Source organism: Copidosoma floridanum, unplaced genomic scaffold, assembly GCF_036245765.1.
Source record: "Copidosoma floridanum isolate Cflo_tuat_1 unplaced genomic scaffold, Cflo_Japanese_pri ptg000005l, whole genome shotgun sequence".
In the NCBI taxonomy this organism is placed as follows: domain Eukaryota; kingdom Metazoa; phylum Arthropoda; class Insecta; order Hymenoptera; family Encyrtidae; genus Copidosoma; species Copidosoma floridanum.
Genome location: NW_028321882.1, coordinates 12,468,063 through 12,493,985, shown reverse-complemented (window position 1 = coordinate 12,493,985; position 25,923 = coordinate 12,468,063). Strand labels below are relative to the sequence as shown.

Here is a 25,923-nt window from a genome sequence, read left to right as displayed (position 1 = left end):
GCTCTTCAAGTGGTTAGCGTGGAATCACTGATAACGCGCTTGAAATGGTATTCAAAGCTGCGTACTGCAGCCTCCCATAGGCCACCAAAGTGGGGTGCTCGTGGTGGGATAAGCGACCACTCAGTGCCTTGAGCTGTTAAGCTCTTGGTTACGCTGTTGGCAAACGCAGAACTTAGCTTGAATAAGGACTGCAGTTCCTTGAATGCGCCCTTGAAATTTGTAGCTTTGTCAGAGTAGATTTTCGAAAGTACTCCTCGACGTGCATAGAATCTTGCGTAGGCTGCAAGAAAGGCATCAGAGGTTAAATCTGAAACAATTTCCACACAAGCAGTGCTAATGACTAAACAAATAATTATAGCGACATAGCCTTTAGTGGACTTCGCTCCTCATCTTTTTGTGAATAAAACTGGAATTGGTCCAGCGTAGTCTAAGCCTACTATTGAGAACGGTCGACTTGGTATTTTTCGAGCAGCTGGCAATGGATCCATTTGCTGTTTAAGACCCTTCGCCTTGTGTCTGAAACATGTGATGAAGCGTTGATACACTCCAGTAGCAACATGCAAGCCACGCGTAATCCAAAACGTACGATAGAGGTGAGAAAGCATGAGTTGCACGCCTCCATGCAGTGTGTCTCGATGCGTTTCTTCGACCATCCACTTGACTATCGAGCTGTTACCAGGCAATACGATTGGGTGCCTTTCATTGTAAGGCAGCAGCGAATGGTGAAGTTGAACTCCTACACGAACTAGGTTGCCGTCGTCTATGAATGGACTCAGCCTGGCCAATGGACTGCGCTTATGGATCGGCTCTCCAGACAGCAATAATTTTTTCTTAATGATAAAATGATGCGATTGTATGGCTCTAAAACAAACGAAGCGAGCCAAGCTACATTCTTTATAAGTCAAAGTATACGACCTTTTCTCCAATGAATCTTGAACTGAGCGCAATTTCCAACGAACACAATATGCCAAGATTTTGATAATCTTGCTGAAGCTTGAAAATTTCTGCAAAAAAAGCAGACATTTAAGTTTTGATGTTTGAGGGTCTTTAGCCGTGTCCCTTTCCTCAGTAGTGACGAGTGCATGGAAAATTTGATCCAACGAATCAGCTGGTGGCCACTCCGACTCAGCCTCCTTTAACCAAGAGGGATCGTGCCACCATTGAGAGAATAAAGCCAGGTCAACTGGAGAGACACCTCTTGTTGCACAGTCTGCTGCATTATCCGCAGAACGAACATGCCTCCAGCGTGCTTCTGGTAGTGAAATTTAAATTTCACTGGTGCGGTTGGCTACCAAGGTCTGCCACTTGGAAGGATGACTCTTGAGCCACTCTAAAACCACTTTAGAGTCCGACCAGCAGTTGATGCTAGATGGTAAATGCCTTAAATTTCTTACTAAATGACAGATTAAGCGGACAAGCAGCGTGGCTGCGCAGAGTTCCAGCCTCGGTACAGTTTGAACCTTGGTTGGAGCCAGCTTCGATTTGGCAATGAGCAGCGAAGAGGAGTGCCCTGGCGAGACCGCATAAGTGGATGCAGCGTAGGCTCTCTTTGAAGCATTAGCAAAGCTATGTAGGTGCCAAACGTCCTTCTCTGCTAAGCTAAGCCACCTGGGAATGCGAATAGATGAAATGGCGTATAATTCATCGTGGAATTGCACCCAGCGTTGCTCCAACGTTTTCGAGACTGGTGTGTCCCAACCTAAGTTATCAAGCCAAAGGTCCTGTAATATAAATTTTGCCGTAATCAGTTATTAAGCCAGCCAGCCCAGCGGATCAAATAATCTGGCAATTTCAGAAAGAATCGAGCGCTTTGTAATAACAATTGACTGATGAGCCGAAGCGATTTCAAAAATAAAACAATCAAACTTTGGCACACATTCAAGAACCAAAGTTGATATCACCTCGTCGAGCTTTACTTTTATCTCATCAGGAGTTACTGACTTCAAACCTTGAATAATTTCAGCTTTGTTTGCGGCCCATTTTCCTAAAACCATTTTTGCAGATGATAACAGCTTGATTACTTGATCTCGGCGCTGCAGAATGTCCTCCATCGAGTCAGCTCCGATAAATATATCATCTACATATAGTTTGCGTTGTAGAATAGCAGCAGCCTCAGGAAACTGGTGAGCTCCATCTTCAGCGAGTTGCTTCATCGCACGAAGTGCAAGAAAAGAAGCAGCCGCTGTGCCATAGGTTACCGTGATACATCTATAATCTTGTATCGGTTGATCAAAGTCTCTGTGCCACAGCACTCTCTGCCAGTCTACATCCTCTCAATGCACTAGAATCTGTCGAAACATCTTTTCAACTTCTGTAATACAAGCAAATTTGTAAAAACGCCAATTTGTTAACACGACAGATATATCAGCTTGGAGTTTCAGCCCAAGAAGTAGGAAATCGTTAAGGGACTGACAATTTGAAGTTTTTTGCGAAGCATTGAAAACAATTCTTATTTTACTAGGCTTTTCCGCTCGAACAACGGCATGATGGGGTAAATATGTACAAGGGCAAAAAAGCTGAGCTTTGGGAACGAGCTCCATGTGCTTGAGGTCCTGCATAAAATTCGAGTATGCTTCAAAAAGCTGAGTATTTCGTGTGAAACGTCTTTCAGAAGAAAAGACAGGCCTTAGCAGCAACTTTTGATTCGCCTAGCACTGGCCTTTTCGAGAAGGGCAAACAAACAATAAATCTACCCTTATCATCCCGTGAATGAGTACATACAAATAAGTGTTCGCAAAATTCTTCCTCTTGTGTAAGGTAGGATTCACGACGGATATCCTCAAGCTCCCACAACTTACTGACAAGCACCGATAGCGACGGTTCATTAAATGTGTCAAAAACACGCACCTCTTTCTCGCTAAACGATTTAGCGTCCGACAAAAGAGGTCCGTCAATAGCCAGCCGAAAACCGAATTTTGCGCAACGGGCGTTCCAACTGCTCCTTTAATCAGGCCGCTTAAAATCAATGCAGGGTAAGCGTCTGCTCCTAATACGCAATCGACTTTGGCCGGAGAAGCGAATTGAGGGTCTGCAAGTGGCTGGGTTCTAATATGAGCCCAATCTCTCAAATTCACTGTATTCTGGGGTAAAAGGCGCGTAAGCTCGTTAAGAACTATTGCCAAAATGTTAAGAGAAAACTTAGGGTCTTGCTTTGACTTTACCACACAGTTTATCTCCATGCTAGCTTTTGCCGTCAATTCAGCACCGATGCCGACTATCGATAGCGACGTGCGTTTAAAATTAGACTTCAGTTGCAAAGCTACGCGTTGAGTTATAAAACTTCGCTCCGAAGCCGGGTCTATAAGTGCACGAATCGTAAGTGGGTGCCCTTCAACGATTAAAATCAAAATTTGAGCGGTAGCTAGTAAAATTTCAGATCCTGCTGAAGTGCTGTGGAAGTTTACAGTAGTCAAATCGTTATTTAATTATATTACAATCCTGCTTGGTTACTAGGATTCTCGTTCTGCTGAGACGCATTCGATCGAGGATTTAACTTTCCACTTGAATTATATTTATCAAAGTGCAACTTTGTATGGTGTTTTCCTTGACAGGTAAAACGTCACCAATTAGAAGGGCATTAATCAGCAAAATGAGATTTTTGCAAGCAATTTAAGCATAATTTTTCCTTTGTACAGAACGCAAGTCTTTTAGCCTTTGACATACCGATAAATTTATAACAACGATGAAGCCAGTGGCTAGATTGGCATAAATCGCATTATAGGAATTGCTTTGAGTCTGAAGAGTCAATAACTTGCGTGTTATAAGCTAATATGCAATGAGACTGATTGTTGCGTGAATTAATATTAGCCGTATTTTTGCTCTGACCATCGCGAGAATCAACTGTCATGCGAGCTTGTTCAAGCGATTGAATACGTCGTTCTGAAAATTTAATTAAATCAATGTATTTATAAAATCCGGCAGCATTCTTTTGCGATATTTTCCAAGTCTCTTTGATCAAGGTTGCTCGCTATGCAATGGACAATCCAGTTGTCGTAGTGATCGACTGGACAATTTAATTCTTGTAGTAAGTGAACCGCTTCCTCAGCTTGGTCGATTAAATCGTTGAGATCTTGTACGTTTCGCATTTTAACTTGAGGTAACTGAATTAAATTCTCGAGAGTATTAAACAACCGAATTCGAGAGTTATCGTATCTGCGAACCAATTTTTCCCACGCTACTTCAAAATTCGGGTCAGTTATATCAAGTCCCTTAAGGCGCTGCACAGCCTGACCCTGAACAGCATTTATCAAGTGCTGAAGCTTCGCGACTCTGGGAATTGAAGCCTTATCTATGATGAGAGAAGTAAAGGGCTGCTTAAAACTCATTGATAAAGGCAATTCTATCGCGAATTCGAGATTTAGTACTGATATATTCTGCTTTAAATAACATGTAACGATCTGCTTCGAAATACTCGTCTTACTTTAATTGTTTCTCGTATTTTATTAGATCTTCATGTCGATTGGTAAATCGCTTCCAGTAAGCTTCAAGCATTTCTAATCAAGCTTCGAAATGTGATCGCGTTTGATTTGCCGTTGCGACTTTATCCGTTAAATCCGCTGAATTTACATGGAAATTCAGTATGCACGAAATTAATTTATTTTGTGACGCAAGAATTTTATTTATGATGAATTTGGCAAAAAAAAAAATAAAATCAATTAACCAATACCAACCAACTTAAAAAAAAGTGAGCTATTGATATGTTTAGCGTTCCATTAAAATGCTCATATTTACATAGGTAAAAACTAGTCAACATAACACCAAAAATCTAGTGGGCTTATTAGATTACGACTTGTAGCAGGTGAAAATTGGAGCAGTGTTTTGAAAATAACAACATGGCCTTGACTCACCTCGCTGTAGCTACGCCTCTGCTCCCACTCGCTCGATCACGTGATATAGCCGAAGAATATGGCCCACTACGGCTGAGTTCGCAGGAAAGAAGTCGACGAGGCAGCCAAAAGGAGAGGGAGTTGCTCAAACAGCTGGCCGATACAGCATGTAGAAAGTGCTAGAGATTCTCCTCGCTGGGCATTGCGTCGCTTTTCTTTCGTGTATGACAACACTAGCACTGGCGTGATCTGATGTCGTCACGTGCTTGGCCTTGAACTTGGCTTAGAACTTGGCTTGAGCTTGGCATAAGTAACCTTATGCTCTGCTACCAAAATGTTTAAATGTCCGTGTCAAATTCTTTATGGCTTAATTGAAATTCGAGCCATAAATTGAATTTCGATTCGTTTATGCAGACAAATTATTATTTTGTTAAGTTTTTCTATGGAATTGTAAAAAAAAAACTTGTGTGGATTTTCTTTGCCAATTTAGAGGACTAAATTTTGAGGTAGAATGATCAAATCAGTTCTTTCGAAACCTTACGTTTAAAGTTTTTGCGTGTTTCTTTTATTAACGATAACAGTAAAATAAACAAATCAAAATAAAAATATGAAACCATATAATGATAAAAGAAATATCTGGTTACAAGGAAAATTAATCTTAACAAAAAATGTCAGTATGCCAGTAAATCCAGTTTGATAGATTTACGCAGTATTTCTCGAAATATTTCTCTAACTAATAGCGAACAAAGATTTCAAAGTTACTTTGAGATAATATAAAAACGACAAAAAAACTATTGGTCTTTAACAAAGTAGCATAAAGAGAAACAAGCAAAATTTTGACTTACAATTCGTTTAGCAGAAGAGGCGATTCAGCAAAAAAAGATCAAAAGCCAAAATAAGGAGCTATGCAGAAAGTCCTTTGCAATACCACGAAAGAAACTATTCGTTTGCGTTTAATTTAGTAGCTATGAAGAAACGGCTACTTGCTATCCGCGAGACAACCAAGCGAAGAGTAGACCGATTGGCTCGAGTCGCGAAGGCAGGCAGCCCCACGTAGGCTTAAGGCAGATGAGCAGGGGTGATGCACACATAAGTGAAATAAAGTACTCATGTGAATACAATTAAATTCGATCGTTAAAATCATGTGTGTGCCAGTCCCCACCAGTCAGTCTCCGACTGGAGCTTCTTAAAGATAAAAAATAACCCTTATCCCTGAAAGGCCTCTTCTAATCCGAACAGTTATCATCATCTGTATTACCAACGAACAACGACCGTCTACATGCTTATTAAAATTATGTTATTTAGTTAGTATCTAAGCCTAATAACATTATAAAATAAGCGTCAAATAACTTAGTTGAAACAAAAATTAGGACTTAAAAATATAACGATAACACTAAAAATAAAAAACTCTTTAGGGTTAGCAAATACTTTTACCAATTAAAAGGTGGTTGAGAAGGTATATTTGGAAATTATTTTACTGCGCCTTATAGAATTCTAGAAATATTGAATAAACGTTATGTTTAAATACAAATAGGAAATTAACACAAAATAATTCACGTGAAAAGGCTAAGAAAATCGAAGATGCTTCCTCCAAACAGAATGAAAATTAACGCGCACTCTAGTGAGATGAGCGATAAATAAATCAAAATAAGGGCTAGTTTCATACATAAAAGTACTACTTATTCTCTCTATATTACCTTTCTTCTTTTAATATTTTCTTACTTATCACAAACCGTATGATTTTAGACAACTAAAATAATGATCCTTGGTTTATCACTATTAAAAAAAGCCCATACATCGTACGCCATAGTAGGATTTAATTACGGAGCCCAAAGGATGAACGTAAGAACCCTGCAACTACTAGAAGTCAAACCTTTAAATAATATAGAACCGTTGCAACTAAATTACATGCAATGCAAGGTAACAATCCAAAAAACTATCAATTATTGAGGCATGCACTCATAACATGCACAATAACTGCATAACAGTGTAGCTGATTTTATCGGCAATATTAATCGCGTTAAATGTATAAGAATATACAATACAGGCATATGTCAGCATGATCTACTGATTCTTAATAGTGTTACAGTGAACAAATTATTAAGTGCTGCTGTAACCTTTGCAGACTCTCCAAATTCTGAAGAAAAGTGCAGCGGAGCACACTACGCAGATTGCTACGGGTCAAGGAGTGACTTTACCATAGTTGGCACCCTTCGAATGAAATTACGAGAACTTTATGCTTGCATAAATTTGTTAAAGATACATTAAAACTACCCTCTAAAGTTTGATGATCTTTGAGTGCTTGCAACTGTTTACATCAAGACAGTTCCAATACCTAGAAGGATGTACTACCAAGATCCTCTTGCGACTTCGAATTATACGACATTTAATTCCAAAGAATTACTTATCAACTACTTAACTTAAAAAAATTCATAGAAGAATAAGTATATTCATTTAAATGGAACGACGTAACCTTTGCCTTAATTATCAAGAGAGCGATGATATTTGTGAGTACAACATAATCAGAACAAATCACCTCAAACTTCTAATCTTTACAACAGAAAGGGGTCAATCTTTTGCCACTAATGATATAAAAAATTCGGATAGTATAAAAATTTTCGCATGCATATACTTTAGGTTATTATCTTAGAAGAAAAACATGTTCGATTACAAGTCAAATATTCAAATAAAGATATCTTGACACAGCGTTGCAGAGTAAAGGGTATTAAGCTACAAGACGCTTTTGCAATAGCTAAAAAATCTTCAGATTAATTTGTTTACAATGTTATGGAGAGACTCGGATTAATGGCCACAATAACTGGCGAAACCATACGTGTAATTGAGTATATTCCAACAAAAGTAGCATCAAAAATAACTGAAAAATGCTACGCTGAACTTCCAGTGAAAAACGGCATAATCACAATGTTCCTGATACCTAAAACATGCATATTAAAAAGATATGGGACGAAAACTGCATGCGACCATATTTTTGACAACTATATAAGATTAACGATAAGTGATATCACGTATTAAGTACTCCAATGAAAGTGAAACCATCAAATACTTTAAAACCTATGACAGAGGCTACGTGACACTAAGTCAAGCCGTTTTACTTAGCAACTAGTGGCATTCATACAGCCAGAGACTTAGAAAAATTAAGAGATCACACAGTGATCCCGATTAAGCAAAGTTCACTCCTCAATGACCTAGACCATGCTATGCATGGTTAATCATCCAGTTATAAAAATAGCTTTATGTTTAATTTATTAAACAAAGAATTTCTTAGAAAGTAAGCCAATTTGACATGGAAGCGAATCTGGGATAGATTACCGGATTCCAGAACTGCAAGTGCTAGCTTCGTAGCATTGTACATTCTATTTTAATTTGTCAAACGCTAACAGAAGCAATGATAAATAGTTATCCTCTACATCAAACTTATGGGTGGTCCATACGAATGCTCGTAGCTATATGGAACAGCTTAGCGAATTTGCTACTTTTTCTTGACTAAATAACTAATAATAACTGTCGCAGACCTGGAAACTAAACTCAGTTTCACTGAGAAGATGTAGAATCTCAATCTTTACAAAATCTTCATTAGAATCCAACGTAAACTCAACAAGAAAGATCGACGATGCAAGAAAAGATTCCACACTACCCACAAATTATATATACTACAATGTTACCAAGGCAGAGATTATTGAAAAGCCAAGGAAATACCCCATTCTTTATAACCATTACACAAGATATAATTAGAATCACGCTAACCTGTCAAACCAATTTACTTATTAATGAGCAAAAAGATATTTCATTTTTTGCTGTTAAGGAGGTACCGCACCTCACTTATATATATGCTTACATCTGGACTTTGTAATCCTTAAAATATTAATAACTGTTTTTGTTTGAGGAGTCTTCTAAGAATTAAAAACTACCTAATTTTATAATCAATATATAATCATTTGTTATCTGCTGAATTAGAGGCCTATGTGTGCAGAGTATTATAGCTTATACGTATTTTAACAAACATATTGTAAGCCTGTTGCTCTTTAATAACCTAATTCATATTTATTTTATAAAAAAAAATTGAAATCCTTAAATTTCTTACATTACATTGTAAGTTATAGTTTATTATCAAGAATCTTTCATCTAAAATAATGTTCATAGTGGACTGTTCCCAGGTCATCATTGATAGCTCTAGTTCTAGTCTTAGAAAGAGGTGATAGGAGAAAACCAGACACAAAATTTAAAAAGAAGTCGAATTTCTTTTCTGTCTCTCGAATTATTTTAAGCTAGAGTAAATTCTTTCTTACTACCATTGAAACAGCAGAATTATATATTTAATTAAACCAATAGTAAGATGCAACACTGAACATAACAATATACTAGTAGTAATAAATTTTTTTTTTTTTTCCTTCTTCTCCTATTCTTTTTCTACTTGCAAGTCCACGTTTTCGTATCAACCTTAACATTACATACTTACGCATATATCAAGCACTGAAGCAAATGTTTTGTGACACACGTATAAGAAAAGACCCAGTATGATAAAGACCGAATAATTAGTCTACATTTCCTTCCCTTCATATGCGCTGATAGATTTATCCCTATTGTTTAGTGGAATTCAATAATCATTCTCTATGCTTTTCTTATTTTGCCTTGACTATTCATTAACAAAGTGTCGTTGTTAAATAAGCTGACGTACGAGCGACTAGCACACAACGTAGCGTTATCACTTGACTAATTATAATAAAGGCTAGGTACTCTACCCTCAGCATTTGCACCAACTGTCAGACAATATATGATTAATACTTAAATTGGTTAAATAAAAGCTACTTGCTAGGCTGTCGGCATTTACACCAATTGGCTCACAACTTAGCGTTAATATATTAATTGATTTTTTTCATTGAAACATTGCTTTTGCCACCTGCCGGGCCATCATCATCCAGATTTAATGGCTTTTCATATTAAGTTTTACTTAAAAAACTAGGTAAGATGCATAAAAATTAGCTTTGAATATAAATATTATTTACTTTTGTATTTTGTCTAAAAAAAAAATGTAAAAGTACCTCTCAAGGCAAGATCCAGCTTGCCACATATAATTTTGTGTGTTTTAGACCGGCTACTGCTCTAGGTATAAATCCAAACTATCTTAGAACATAAGATCTTAGAAATAGTCTGCATCATCTCGTGGCCGGAAGAAGGAAAGATCTTTTATTCGTTGTCCGTCTTCCTTTATATACATTGTTTTTGTTTTGGGGCAATGCTTATTGCTAAAGAAAATCGTATGGTAACGATACTGGTCCCAGTGTTCGCTCATCAAAAAAAGGTCTTATTACACTTCACAGGAGTTTATGGTTTGGTGACCCTAAATACTGTTACTGTTACGAAAAAAGTAATAGAGGTGTAGAATGCCGCTATTAAATCTCGTTGCATGAACGTTGACCAACGGTTAAACAAAGCATCCTAACTCGTACGTCAGCTTATTTAACAACGACACTTTGTAAATGAATATTTAAGACAGAGCAAAAAAAGCATTAAAAATGATTAATGAATTCCACTTAAGAATGTGAATAAATCTATCAATGCATATAGAGTTTTGGTCAATTAGGAACATTATGTGATCTCCTAATTTTTTTAAGTCACTGGCTGTATGAATGCCACTGGTTACTAAGTTACACGGCTTGACGTAGTGATAAGTAGCCTCTGTCATAGGTATCAAAGCATTGGACGGTTTCATTTCTATTAAAGTACCTGATACTCGATACTACTTATCCTTTATCTCATATAGGTGTGGATAAATATGGTCACACGCAATTTTCGTACCAAATTTTTTTAATATGCTTGTTTTAGGTGTCAGGAACATTGTGATTCCGCTGTTGTGCACTGGAAGTTCAGCGTAGCATTCTTCAGTTATTGTTGATGCTACTTCTATTGGAAAACACTTAATTAAACGTATGGTTTCGCCAGTCATTGTGGCCATATATTCGAGTCCCTCCATAACGTTCTAAGCAAATTAATCCAAAGAGTTTTTAGCTATTACTAAAGCGTTTCGTAACGAAATGCGTTTTACTTCGCAGTGCTGTGTCAAGATATTTTTATATAAATATTTGACTTGTAATTAAAGATGTTTTTCTACCTAGATGATTACTCAAAGTTTATAAATGCGAACAATTTGACTTCTTTTATTTATTGGTCTTAATCATCTAGAGAAACGGTTACTTTCACTCTTAGGTGGAAATACATAGAAACTTTAAAAGCAATATGTTATGCAGTATTATTTAAAAAAATTATGTAATTATACATTTCTAGTTAGTTTCTCACTAACATCGCTTCTAGTTGACTGTAGAGTTTCTTGGTTGAATACTGTGCCTTACTGCTGCCTCTGCTCTTCGATGTAGCAGACTCCTTACTCCTTATAACTGGCAGATATTTATTAATTGGATGAAATATCTTAAAAAATTTTTTAATACCATCTGAATAGCTAAATATAATAACAAAGATTAAAATTTCTTTTTTGTTATCTCCGACAGTACAGTTTGTTGTTTATGTCCACTTAGTAAGACGTAAGGCGACAAATGTATGGCCGCTGGACTTCTTTACGTCTGCTGAGCGAGGTGCTTGTACGAGATCCATGCTCTTAAATGCACACTAAATATCAATCTATGTATATGAGATCCATAACAACTATTTGAATCAATACATGTATATTGATTCTATTAGGACCTTGGTGTACAATACCAATGTTTATAAGGAACGCCCGGTTCACCGAGTAATTTATTTTTCTCTACGTCAAACTACATCAACCTATTAAACAAACTTTTCTACACAGGATGACAAAAAAATCGTGGATGTCACGAGGCCGTAAAGAGTCTGATGTACGGCTGCGTGGAGTGTGTTGCTCGAGGCGAAGCCGAGTGACATCACGTGGCCATCCATCAGCCACCTTACGGCCTCGTGACGAAATATACTTTTATCTACTTTCCCGTTTTTCATTAAAAACTACAGCACTGTTGCTGAGATATCATATAACGTGTGACATACATTTTACGACCCTTTATAAGAGGCTAAGTTATTAAGTCGATTTTCAAGTTGCTTTTTTTCAACAATCGCGGTGGTAACGGCGTCTAACATTTGAGGTGAAGACTTATTTTACCTTCATAAACCATCCTTTAGAAAAGCATTGCATTCTTCAGTGTAACTATTTTGTGAGGAGCTACCTTGAGTAATAATTTTAATGGGTATTAGTATATATTAAGTGTATCGCTTTAATTTATAAACAATAGCTTTATTTAGGCTGCACTTACATGCAATTTTATTTACTTAAGATTGGAAGACCCTAGCAAAGGTTATATATTCTTTGGGTTTAAAAGTTAGTATGTTTAACTGAAAAAAAAGTTGTTCATCGACATTTTGATAAGGAACCATCGTGATAAATTTGTAAAATAACAACATACTACTTTTATACATCAAAGACGATGGTCAGTAAGTTGGATCCCTTACATAATATTACAGATGTCACAATATCTAATGGTGACTAAAAGTTTTATTTTGCCATTTTTTCCATAGCAAATGTAGTAATTCTATTATTATAAAATGATTTTTTTATGGATTAAACAATTGTTCAAGGAAGCTAATATTAATACATACTTTAAACTTTTCTGGGGTTTTCCAATCTTATGTAAATAAGATTTCGTGTAAGCGTAGCCTTACTCCAGCTCTGCATGGGCTTTTTTCCCAGAGAATCAAACGGTGGATCCTCGATGCACTTGGAGCCATTGTTTCCCTACTTCTGGGGAGCCTCGACACCTAAAGTAAGAGAGCAACCACACCATCGCATTGGGAGTGCTACATGTGTCAGTTTTGAGAAGCTAACACTTTCAACTTTTTTTCCAGTGTAGATGGAAAAAACTTAATGATCAAACAACTCATACTATTGGATAGTAAAAACTACTAATTACAGTATGTATCACAAGAAAGTATTTTGATAAGTGGGTTTAAACTACCTATTTGGTATAGGTAACTCAACATAATGGTTTATCTAACTTGTCTTAAGCCACTATCTCAAACTCAATATCATACTCTTGGCAACATATAAGGGAAATTTATTTGCATAATGTACTAAAACTATTATAACTAACATTTGTAATCATGACTCTAAAAGCATCGTAAGTTTTTCATGCCACTGCTTGATATTATGACAAAAAAAAAGAGATAGAGAGGGAAAACCTTACTCCTAAATTTAGTTGAGATGTACTCACATCAAAATTACCTTATTATGAAACATAATTGTCCATTTTGTACAGTCCAGTCAACAGCATTAACAACTTTTGGGTGTAAGATATCATATCAAATATATTTTAATATTAAAAATCGTACTTAACTATGCTGTTTTATAGATGTAAGGCATAGCGATAGCATCAGTAAAGTTCTATTAGGACATCAAAGTATTTGTAAAATAGTGATTTTGCCAAGGTGCTTACAATTTTTTGGTCTTAGTTATCATCAAGCTTTAATATAATACTTTCTTGGAACTTTTACAACAAAGTCATAAAAATAACAAATGGAACAGCTGTCGGAAGTAACGCAGACGTTTTTTATTATACTACGGGTCTATTACACATCGACACTTATTTTCTATTAATGTTGAGTATGTTATGATACTTTGTAGATACATCGTTTTCTCAAATTTTAATAACAGTTTCAAAGTATTGTTTGTTCCTTACATCACTGACTCCAAATTTCGCACGAGCAGCACCTAAGTTTAAGTGACACTACGTTCTCAGGGCATTTATTGTAGTTTGCTGTTAATATAGACGATTAATGACAGTTGAGGTATTTAAAAGTTTATAAACGATTTTAAAACCAGTTTTTTAGCTTTAATATCCAAAAATTATTATCTTTATTTTTAAGTAGATTTTTAAGATTTTTTTAATTTAAGAAGTTAAAAAAGTAAAAAAATCTGTAGATGCGAAAGATTTATTTTAAAGTTTTGTCTGAAATTTTGTAAATTAAAAAACTTAGTAAAACTCAATAAATCAAATATATGATAATACTTTTAAAAAAAAGTATAGAAAAAACTGTTTTTTTAATAATATATGTATAATAATATTGGCTTAAAAAAAAAAATGCAGATATTTTACTTTTTTTGTTTGCCTCACAAAAATGATATAAAATTGTAAATTCCGATTTAAGCTTACAGAAACATTACTATGATAATAATTTATGTTACATCGTTCCAAGTAAGTCATACTTAAATAAAATTGTTTTTCAGCACATCATAGTGGAGCATCTAATTTATTGATTCATGCAGATCTTCAGGAAAAATATGTGTTTAAAACTTTCTTTTAGTATTGCACAAAGCTTATAAAGAATAAAGAGTTAAAAATAAGTTTAATAGTTAAATGAACTTATTCAATTATTTGAATATAATTAAAAACCTATTCGAATTTATGTTATGAATACTTGCTTACGAGCGCATTCTGCAGGGCCAAACGGGTTTTCCATGGATCGATGCAATAATGACTCAGCTCCGTGAAGAAGGCTGGATCCACCATTTAGCTAGACACGCAGTTGCTTGCTTTCTCACACGTGGAGATCTTTGGATTTCATGGGAAGAGGGTATGAAGGTAAATTTGTTTAATGTACTATCATACTTTTTAATATTCCAATAATACTTTTTTTGTTTTATTTATCTGTAAAATGAAATCACTTTCATACATTTCTTTTTTAAGCATAAATCAGTTCTGATTTATTTAAAAAGGCAGCTGGAATATTATTATTAAAAGCACTGAATGTCATGAAATTAACGTTTTTGTATTCTTTTAAATCAATGCAGCATTTTTTGGATAAATGGATAAGGATGTCGTGACTTATAAAAATAGCCTAGCTTTTAAAATTTTCAAAAGAAAATATATTGGCACTAAGCTTGGGCACTAGATAAAAGATTAATAAAACCTTATAAATTAAAGAGGATAAACGAGTAACAAAGGGACAGTAACAATATTGATGCTTATTCTAGCGTGCGAGCGAACGGACTGGCTGTACTAACCATCAGAGGTAGAACGCAGTTTTAAGCAGACACAGCTTTTAGTTTCCATGGCTTATAATAACACAGAGCTTTTTGCTCTATCAATATCCCGCGGAATTTAAATTAAAAGGTTGAAGGCTTAATTAGGAAAAATATAACAATCTGATGTTACACGGGTAGCGTTACCGTTAATTGTATGTTAATAGACGGATAGAATTAGCCAAAAAATCTTGAAAAGTACAGAAAATTCCTATTGGACAGGAAAAAATTTTTTTATATGGATTGAAGTGATAGGAATCAATAGCAATAAAATTTATAAGTTAATATTGGGCGCTAAGGTACCAAAAAAATGGTAAAAATGGTAAAAACCAGTTTTTCGCTTCTATAATAAAAACTGAAGCTTGGACAAAAAAAATTGAATATAACAAATGTGCGCAATAAAAAAACAAAGAGAATGAGCCCCGGTTGAGAAAAATCGGTCTAGTGGATCGCTCGCAAATCACAAAAAAACACGTTTTTTTTTGCAAATATTGAAAATTCAATAACTGGCCTTCTGGTAGTGATGAAGAGCTAAAATTTGAATATGATGTCAGTTTTATGGTCCTCTAACTACAGTTAAATTTTCAGATAAAAATATTGCAAACTTTTCGCAAACCGTCGACTTTTGCAAAAAGTAACCTTTTTTTAAATCGACTGGGAGGGTATTAAAATTTACGAAAAACGTTATAATTTCGGTTCCTATGCATTAAGGAGGAGCTGAGCTACAAATTCACGAATTTACAGATCGTTTGATAAAGAATAAAGTTGTTTAAATAATGTATAAAGTTCAGGTACTTTTTGCGCGCGTGAGTGGAGAGGGCAGCGGCTGTAGCCCAGTCAACCAAACTCTGAAATCGAAAATTTTTTGGAAAAATTATATTTGATGTAATACTAGATGTTTTTAAGGTCACTAATTACGGGAAAAATAGTGAAAAAATTGAAAATTGTACTTTTCATTTTCAAAACGGTATTTAAAAATGTTTTTCAGCTCGTATCTCCCAAATGGTAAACTATACGGAAAAAAAAATTAAAACCTTGTGAGACGAAGCATCTACCGATTTCGTATGTTGATTGTCTCTTCTGGCGTGTAAAATTTACAGGTAATGAGCATGCCATGGAATCGGAGATATATAACGTCAACAACAGACATCATCCTCCTTGCGTCTAGTTGCTCCGCATGAAGGGGACTGGCGACTGCACGACCAGATTTGTCTCGGCTGCTACTGGAGTAACATTGCTGCTTTTACATTAAACTATATTCTGTGTTGTGCAGTAACTGCTTCATCAGTTGTTTAATTTTTATTTTACTTCTGTTAGTGCGATATCAGACATTTGATAGTGCTTCGAAGTTGTGTTAGCAATTGGAAAGTGCTAAATACTAAGTGATTTACGAAAAAGTATGAAATTATGTATGAAGTTATAAACGTTTTGGCGTGAAATGTTAACTGGAACACTATTACTATTAGTTTGTCAATGTGTTCATTATTGTTCCTGTTGTTTATCTTACTTTGGAGGAAGCGCTTTAATTTTGTAATAATATAAAAGTATTTAGCATACGAAATCGGTAGATGCTTCGTTCCACAAGGTTTTAATTTTTTTTTCCATATAGTTTACCATTTGGGAGATACGAGCTGAAAAACATTTTTAAATACCGTTTTGAAAATGAAAAGTACGATTTTCAATTTTTTCACTTTTTTTCCCGTAATCAACGACCTTAAAAACATCTAGTATGACATCAAATATAATTTTTCCAAAAAAATTTCGATTTCAGAGTTTGGTTGACTGGGCTACAGCCACTGCCCTCTCCACTCGCGCGCGCAAAAAGTACCTGAACTTTATAAATTATTTAAACAACTTTATTCTTTATCAAACGATCTGTAAATTTGTAAATTTTCAGCTCAGCTCCTCCTTAATGCATAGGAACCGAAATTATAACGTTTTTCGGAAATTTTAATACCCTCCCAGTCGATTTAAAAAAAGGTCACTTTTTGCAAAAGTCGACGGTTTGCGAAAAGTTTGCAATATTTTTATCTGAAAATTTAACTGTAGTTAGAGGACCATAAAACTGACATCATATTTAAATTTTAGCTCTTCATCACTACCAGAAGGCCAGTTATTGAATTTTCAATATTTGCAAAAAAAAACGTGTTTTTTTGCGATTTGCGAGCGATCCACTAGACCGATTTTTCTCAACCAGGGCTCATTCTCTTTGTTTTTTTATTGCGCACATTTGTTATATTTAATTTTTTTCGTCCAAGCTTCAGTTTTTATTCTAGAAGCGAAAAACTGGTTCTTACCATTTTTACCATTTTTTTGGTACCTTAGCACCCAATATTTACTTATAAATTTTATTGCTATTAATTCTTGTCACTTCAATCTATACAAAAAATTTTTTTCCCGTCCAATATGAATTTTTTGGGCCAGAAAGCTAATTCTATCTGTCTATAAAGCCTAAATTTTCACTCAATAGTCTGGGAAGAAAGCAATTTGAGGTAGAAATATGGCTTCTAATTGTACAGAGTGATTTTTAACTTCTTTGTCATCAGCATTCACACCAATAGCACACAAACCAGCCATGTGTTTTAAAGTTCTTAGTTGTATTTTAACTGAGTTGCTAGTGTGTCCACTAGTATTCTTACTAGCAGTGTGCAAAAAGCAATAAGTTTTTAAGCTAGCAGCTAGGCCATTAACATTTTCACCAATAGCCTTAAATTACCCATAATTATTAAGGCTAGTTGCTTAACTGTCGGTATTTGCACCAACTGGTACGCAATGTGACGTTGAACTTAATGGTTTTTAATTAAAGCTAGTAATTTAGCCCCCACCATATATATTCGCAGCGCACAACTTAGCTCTAAAATTTTTAAGTTTTTGTTTGTCCACCAACATTTTAAGCAGCCTACAATAAGGTGTTCAACATGGTTACAAGTAAAGGCTTAATAGGTAAATTTTAAAATTTAAATATTACTTATTTTTAAACTTTGTTAGTGAAGGGGATAACACTAGTGACTTTCAATAAAATCTCGATACCTGGATTAAATTTACGTTTTAAGTACGCGAGATGACTGTGTGCTCAAGGTTGTAAGTAGATTGTACTGACTAAATTTTCCAAGTCACGTGCTATGTCCAATAACTGCTGTAGGTCTAACACCCCAACTAGCTTGTTCATGGATGGCACCAACCTGGCTCTCCATATAATGTGTCGAGCCTGGCGTCTATTATAGATGTAACATCCAAACTAATCAAATGACAATGATTAAGGATGTTATACTCAATATTATAATAATTCTCTCTCTTTTGCAGTCTTTAGTGTCAATACTGTGAGCGAAGAAAAAAAGCTGTTTAAAAATTGAAAAATTTAACGTAAAGTTTGATACAGAACACCTTTATCTCTTATAAACAACTGTAATGATTTGTTTCACAGTAAGCGCGCACGCACGTGCGTGTATATATACATATATTAATATTTATATTTATATATTAGTGTAGCTTCGCCTCCCTGCACGCCCCGCCTGCCAACCCCATAATTTTTAAGTGTTAGTTAAACACTTTATTTTTACATTGCCTTTTCAAGTCAAAAAACTACAAAACGTCGAAATGAAAGTTTTGTAGAGATTTACGAAGTTTATTTAAAACTATTTTTTAATAATAAAAATAAGACATGAATACGCTTGGAAATTTTCAAAATAATGTGAAATTAACTTTATTTTTCACAGAAAACCTTGATTCAAGTCATTATGACGTATAAGAATATAAATTTCTAATACTAACAGTAATTTAACAAGAATAATAAGCTAACCAAGTTATAAAAACAAAAAATAGTGATACTTTAAACGACAATTACCACAAAATTAAAAAATTTAAAAGTCATTTTGATGGAATAGTTATTGTATGTAACGGAAATGAATTGTTAAACTTTTTTTTAGTATTTTTGTATGATTATTACTATCATCACATGAGAGTAGGAGAATGATAGTGAAACATATTGCCAATAAGGGGCAATATTATAAAAACTGCATTCTTGGAAATGATCATTTTAAAAATGTAATATTAAGTGATAATCATTTAGATCGTATGTCACAAAGTGTGATTTTTGCCACTGCAATTGAAATTCAATGTTTTGTAAGAATGATTCATGCCTACATTTCAATACGGTGAAATAAGTTACAAATGTATGTATTCCTTAGCAATGTTTAAAAAAAAAAACGTAAGAAATATAGTTGTTGTCACAGTGGCAAAAGTTGTTTAAGTCCTCTAAGCAAAAAACTAAAAAACATTTTTTTTATGTAACACTTTTAGAATACCAATTCAACATTGCAGTAAAATTTTTTATTTTGCATATTTTATAAGTTATTAGATGGATTAAGCAAGTTAATCTTTTTATTACATAAGTATTTAGGGAAAAATTTGTTTTTCTATTTTCAATACTCTTAAATTAGATGGGAGTAAAACACAGTGTAAGATAAGACAGGTGTTACGAAGTACCACCCCTGCCGAGTTAGAATTTTGTAGCAGTACTAAATTTTCCACCACATGGATCAGTGTCGAAAAGGTAGTATATGTATGTAGATTGCATTTATATAAATACATTTTGAAAATAAATGGAAAATCAGGGATGTATATATGTATTGCCATCAAGGTATAGTAATGGACGTTATAAGCAACAATATTATAAAGATGCTGTGGCTATAATGAGAAAACGTGGTAGATCAGATATATTTATAGCAGTAATATGCAATTATAAACAACACAAGTTAAAAATGGTTCTGGCTTACTTTTTAGAAAAAAGAGTGCCAAATTAAATACCAAATATAACTGTTTGGCTATTCCACGCAACATCACAATTCATTTTGTGCGATATGACGCATAACAAGATTTTTGGTAATCTATTAGCTCATGTTTACGCAATAGAGTTCTAAAAACATGGACTACCACGTGCACTTTTACTTATAGTATAACATTCTAACAATAAAGTAATCACTTCTGAAGATACAAGTAATATATAATACCTGCTTAAATGACTTGAAATAATGAAAAAAACTTACAATATTATTCATTTCTGATAAATATACACTGAAAAAAAAATCATTAAAAGAGTAGTGGAAAGTGGCTAAAGAGGACTAAAATGAATATTGGAGCGTTTCTAAGAAAATGTGTTTAATAATTGTGAGGGACTTAAAAGCTGTCTTAAAACTGTAAGAAGTACATGAGGACAAAGTGCAATAAGTGATATATCTCAAAATCACATAAGAACCAATACAATTTTACTTCAGAGATGCAGCTAAAGGATGGCAGGAGGGAGATTTTTCAAATTGTATTGGAATATACTCTTATTGGGTTATAAAGTTAGGAGCGGGTAAAAGGTGGCTAAATAAATTCATGTTGGATCGTTCTGTTATTGAGTTAGATAATTAAGAGAGTGGTTAAGCGGTGGCAGGTGGGGGAGGGGCTTAACAAAAACGTAACCCAATTAAAATAAGCTGAAAACTGATAGAATCTAAATTTATTTAAAGGGGGCTTAGGGGGGGGAGGATAAACAAGCTGCTGAGGAGGGGGGCGTTATTTAAATTAAGTAGAGTGCCGAGAGACGTGACAGTTGAGAGGTGGGTGCAAGGGGGAGGGGTTACCCACAAACTGATCCCTATAAGTATAATGTTAAAACTGTTATAATGCTACCTTATTTAAGGAATATCCTACGAGTGATCCTACGAAATCACTACATAGTAAAGGAATGTATTTTATAATTAATATAAATAAATTTTTTCGGGGGGGGGGTAGAAGCGCAGAGCACGCAGGAGGTGTAAATATTTACTAGTGGGCCTTATATCCTATGCTCTGCACTTTTACTTCCCGGAATACATCAATTTGTTTTGAAAATTACTGAATATTATTTAATTTTATTAAACACTGCTATTGAATGATTAAATATAGTCTCTCAAAAAAATAATTAACGTTTCTGTTAAAAATTAATACTTAATAAAGTGAAAGGTGTTAAATTATCAGAAAATTTAAGGACATATAATAAAATTATTGTTTAAAAATCCAAAGACACTGCCTTAGCAACAGAATTAATGGAATATGACACTTAAGTTAATAGTATATCCAAAGAAACTATAACTGACATGTTGCCATATCAGTTAAGAGAGTTTTTTTACATGGTTTTGAATTTAAGAAAATGTTTTGGTAAAATTATTTAGAATAAACATAAAACTTATTTTATAGAAAATTCAATTGATCGAGAAAGTATTCCTCTTTTGCACATAGTCCCAATTCTTGCAATGAAGGACAAGTGATGTAAGTCGCTTAATTCACCTACACCAGAAAATAGTAATTATGTACAAAAACAGATAACTAAGAGGGATCTACTTTTTGTAAGAAAAATGTCCAAATCACTTAAGAAAAGCGTGGCAAGAGAACGTGGTTAATAAGTGTTTCTTATTATTATTCTTACGATGATGCAGTTAAAAATAGGATAAAAAGTAAAATAGAAACATACTACAGTTTTGATTAAGAAACATTTAAAGGAATCGACTAATCTGATAAGAATATCTATATCAATTTTCCAATCGAAACGCTTAATAATTTTAGTAAAGGTTTACTATTTTTTGAATTTAATTTAAAAATTAAAGCAGTCATCATGTCAATAAGAAATTTAAGTACATCGGATGGTTTATGTCATAATGCAAGGTTAAAAATAATAAAGTTAATAAAATACTATATATACTGAGACAGGAACAATATTTAGTAAGACATTAGACTCATAGCTTTGCCACCAAAAATTACTCTTAATACTGGAAATACACCTTCATTACCATTTATTTTACACAGAAAGCAATTTCTCTTAAGTTAAGCTTGTGTAATGCCTATAAATAAATCACAAGGTTTAGCTTTTAATATGGTAGGATCATATTTTGAAAAAACATTGTTTTCACATGGTCCATTATATGTTGCCTTATTAAGATACGTATCTAAGTACAGTGTTTTTATGCAGAATCAAAATGAAAATAACGCTGAAGTAAAGACTAAATTTTTTAATCATGTATAAATTGACTTAATCATTGTTTGTTATAATTTTCTGCAGCTCTGTTTATCTGGGGTTCATTCATATATATAAATAGAGCCCTTTTCTGTAGTTACCTCAAAAGCTTATCAGCCATTACATATACTTACAAGGCTCCAATTCCCTGAACGCTTCGCATCCTAACCTCATTTATGCATAATAATCCTTCACCTAGGCTTTGAGGTATAAGGCAAAAGGTTTTGAATAAAAAAAATGTTATTAAATTGGAAAACATAAATTGTATAAGGTTTAATAATAATAACAAAGATATAATAAATATCTCTTACATAAGTTTAGTATGGTTATTATACAGACATAAGCTTTAATTTGTCTGTAGTAAATAATAAAGAACGGTTTACAAGAATCCTGACTGAAATATCATTAATAAACTAAATAAAAATTTAACTCTAGCATAGTACTTAAAACATTTTTCAAAATAATATTGTTATTTATTAGTTCTAATTTTACATTTATTTTTGTTTTAATCTACTAAAACATTTTTATCCTAGCAGCCCCCTATCTCGGGTTCGCCCGAGACTTACTAAATGGAACACCATAGTGTGTTGACATGTAATGAGAAACGTTTTAAGTTAGAAATTTTACATTTATTCCTGACACTTCTCAGAACAAGAATCTTCTTACTAAAAACATATTTGTTCGCAATCCATACAGTTTATTTGGTCAAATGATAAGCTGTAAAAATTAAAAAAAATATAATTATGCTGAAAAGTATCGTGCGTTCCTTATGCCATAAAATAATCGTTGGACATAAGGAGCAGTTGATTATCAGTTTCTCCCGTGTAATTTTCGAAAAGGGCTATTTTTTAAAGATGTCAAGATTTCAAACTCTCAAAAATATATATTAAAAAAAATTTTTTTTTGTCTTATCTCACAACTTTATTACCAGAGCAACAAAGTCCTGAAGCTTAACCTCTACATTTTTTATTGCCACAAAAATACAAATATATCTTCTTCTTATTAAAAAACCTGAATTTAGATCTTTAAATATTTAAGAGATTACTGTGAGGGTAAAATGAAAAGCTGATCTCTCACGTAATGGATTTTTTATTTGTCAATTTTGAGGCTGCTGTTCCAATCTCGATAAATTTTCTGCGTCAGTTTCTTGACGCCTAAAGTTGTATTCATTAGATACATTTAAAGTTTTCCTTCAAATTCACCCTCTTGCGACTTTTGTGACCCCTAAAGGCTATTTTCTGTCAATTTTGTTAAGTTCTAATATATTTGTTGCTAAGGTAGTTTGACGTCCGATTTCCCTAAAAAAGATCAGTGAATATTTTAAGTAAACTCTTTCTTGACTAAATTTTACAGCAAATGTGACTACCTGGATACCTCAGGGTGATCTTCTCTGGCCTGTTGTTGAAGACCCAGACTGATCGGGAGAAAAAGTACAAAGTCCGAAGCATTGGGGCTAGTTGCAGTGCTCTTTTCCAACATCTCCTGTCATAACGTCGAAGACGTTGGTGTCTAAAGCACCTTTTTTTTGCAGACTCAGTTGTTTTGATGATCTCAGGTGGAGAGATTAGTAAAGACTGGTTAGTGATGTTTGCCCGTTGGAAACTCTCGTTGGCTCAACTTTTTTTTTCCTTGATCGCTGTTAGGTACGCCCCGCGCAGACCTTGGAGAGTATCAGTGATTCCTGGTTACATGCTTAGAGTCAAGGAGGTAATATAGGGTCGTCGGTCACCGGGGTTTCCAGCCTTGCGACGAACAACTCTGCTTGTGACGTCTGCCAGTGAATGACTGACTTCGTTTAATAGTGGCCGGGGCTTTACGTAGTCTTTTAGTCGACGAATAATGTTTCCGGAAATGCTAGTAAGAATTTATTTGTTGGCACGGTAGTTTAAACTAAGGGGGCCCTTAAGACAACAGATGAGATTGAAGGTTAAGTAATGAACGTAAGTACTTATAGTGGCCCTGAAAAAGGCCAGTGATGAAATTTCTAGTTATTCCTTATTATTATGCTTGATCATGGAGAGCCAGCTGAGGGTAGCTTGACTCTTACCCTCAGAGTCTCTGTGTACGGAGACCGTACATGATGGAGATATATGCCACTGATCAAAATATATCTCGTCTTTAGGTCATTGCCCGGATAACCACCACTCGTCGTTAGTCGGGAAAGTGGGCCTGGAGAATACTTTCTCTGTAGGTATGCCGTTATAACAACCACTATCAAGTTGGCAGTTGTGGCTGCCCGTACTCTTTAGGGCTGTCTTCCCTGGCTTATATTTGTAGTAAAAATTCTCTGACGACACCAGGCCAGATTGTGGTACGGCCACATAACTCTGAAATGTTGGAGCAGGATGTGATCTGGCTTGACACGTCGCCTGGTATTCCGCCGGAGACGTTATCAGTTAGAATAAATTTTCCATTAGTGGCACTTATCAATCCTGAAGGTTCCAGGTGAAAGTGAAGACCTAGATCACTTTCCCTTCGGAGACAAGCGTCATCGGTAACCAGGATACCAAGCTGCACGTCTCCAGCTACATTGTCGATGAACTGCCAGTTGACGATCGCAGAAAAAACTACGACGCTCCGGCCTATCATGACCACACTCATTTTATTCTGTTGCAGGTAGCTTCGATTTTATGTCAACGCCACCTAGCGGATCCTACTGAACTAAAGTGAAAAGCTGGCGGATTTTTTCAAAACTTTGAGCGTATTTATTGCTATTGTTATTTAATTTTTCAAAATAAAAACCATACTAAAACCATCTAGGAAGTGTCAAGAATCGGTATGCAAAATTTCAGCAAAATCACTTCAGTAGTTTTCGCGGTTAGCGATTACAAGGGCTTTAGCGACTTTGCTTTATATATTAGTAAGATATTGATAGGTGCGCATTGACATTGAATCTTCCGTTTCAAATAGTTTACTGTGTGCTCTGAACAAAGTAAGGTTATTATGTTTCTAACACAATTGTTATAGTTAATAATTGCTAAAATACTACTTTTAAAATTCTTAATTATCTCTTTGACAAACTCTTTTGTAATGCCTTTTTAATGCATCTTTTCTTGAAAATTTTCTTCCGCAATATTTACAAATTTAATGGTGCTCTGGGTTATATACATGTTAATAGCACCATCAATGTATTGCTCTTTTAAATTTTTGGTCATAGATAAGCCAAAGTAAAATTTTTTTTAACCTTCCCAAAATTTTAATGAATTTTTAATATTCCCAAAATTTCAAACACACATGGACAATCTTCACAATTCAGTAAGCTCATTGACTTTAAATTATTAAATAAATAGCTGAAATTTTAAAATTATTGTGTTTAGTATTTTGCATTATTAAAAAAAATATTTACTAACCAATTTTATTACAGAATGTGACCCTCTATTGTTACTGGAACTATTTTGAGTATATACGTTCAGTACAGGCTAGTTAATTATAATTATCTTTTTATCCTGTCTACGCCAACAAAACAATAACAGTGCAATGAAACAGTAAGAAAATCATAAGGGGGGCAGTGAGGGGAAAAAAAATTGTGTGGGCGTACAGTGGAAGGGTAATGGGGGGCAGTGGGGGGCAGTGAAGGGCTTGCTCCAATGTTTATTGGGTTGAAATATTGCAAAAAATAGACGAATTTCACCTTAATTTGTGAGGGGCAATAAAGGGGCAGTGGGTGACAATTGGTGCAGCGGAAGGGTTATATGGAATTTCCTACACATTAAACTAAACAATATACGAGGAAATATGTATGTATCTATATATTTTGATTTCTTACAAGTACATTATTTTTATAATTCTTTATTAAGGCCCTGGACAAAGACTAGGCCCTGCTTCAAAGCTTAAACAAACTTTATGTCCTTTTCCTGAGTTAGGTGACAACTATGCATTTTACCCTAGTCCGAATAAAAACTCTGCCCTGTTGGAATCCCAGACAAAGACTATGCCCTTTCTTGGAGTTTGAACGAAAACTATGTCATTCTGTCTAATCCAGACTAAAACTATACCCTTTT

General features: G+C 34.4%; 1 protein-coding gene across 1 annotated transcript in view; it reads left to right on the top strand.

Annotated features, from left to right (window-relative positions):
- phr6-4 ((6-4)-photolyase) overlaps positions 1-25,923 on the top strand; it is an 880,148-nt gene that overhangs the window by 568,978 nt on the left and 285,247 nt on the right. Inside the window, exon 7 of the mRNA XM_089598123.1 lies at positions 14,306-14,446. Within this exon, the coding sequence (XP_089454249.1) occupies positions 14,306-14,446 (141 nt within the window). The remainder of the gene's footprint in view (positions 1-14,305; positions 14,447-25,923) is intronic.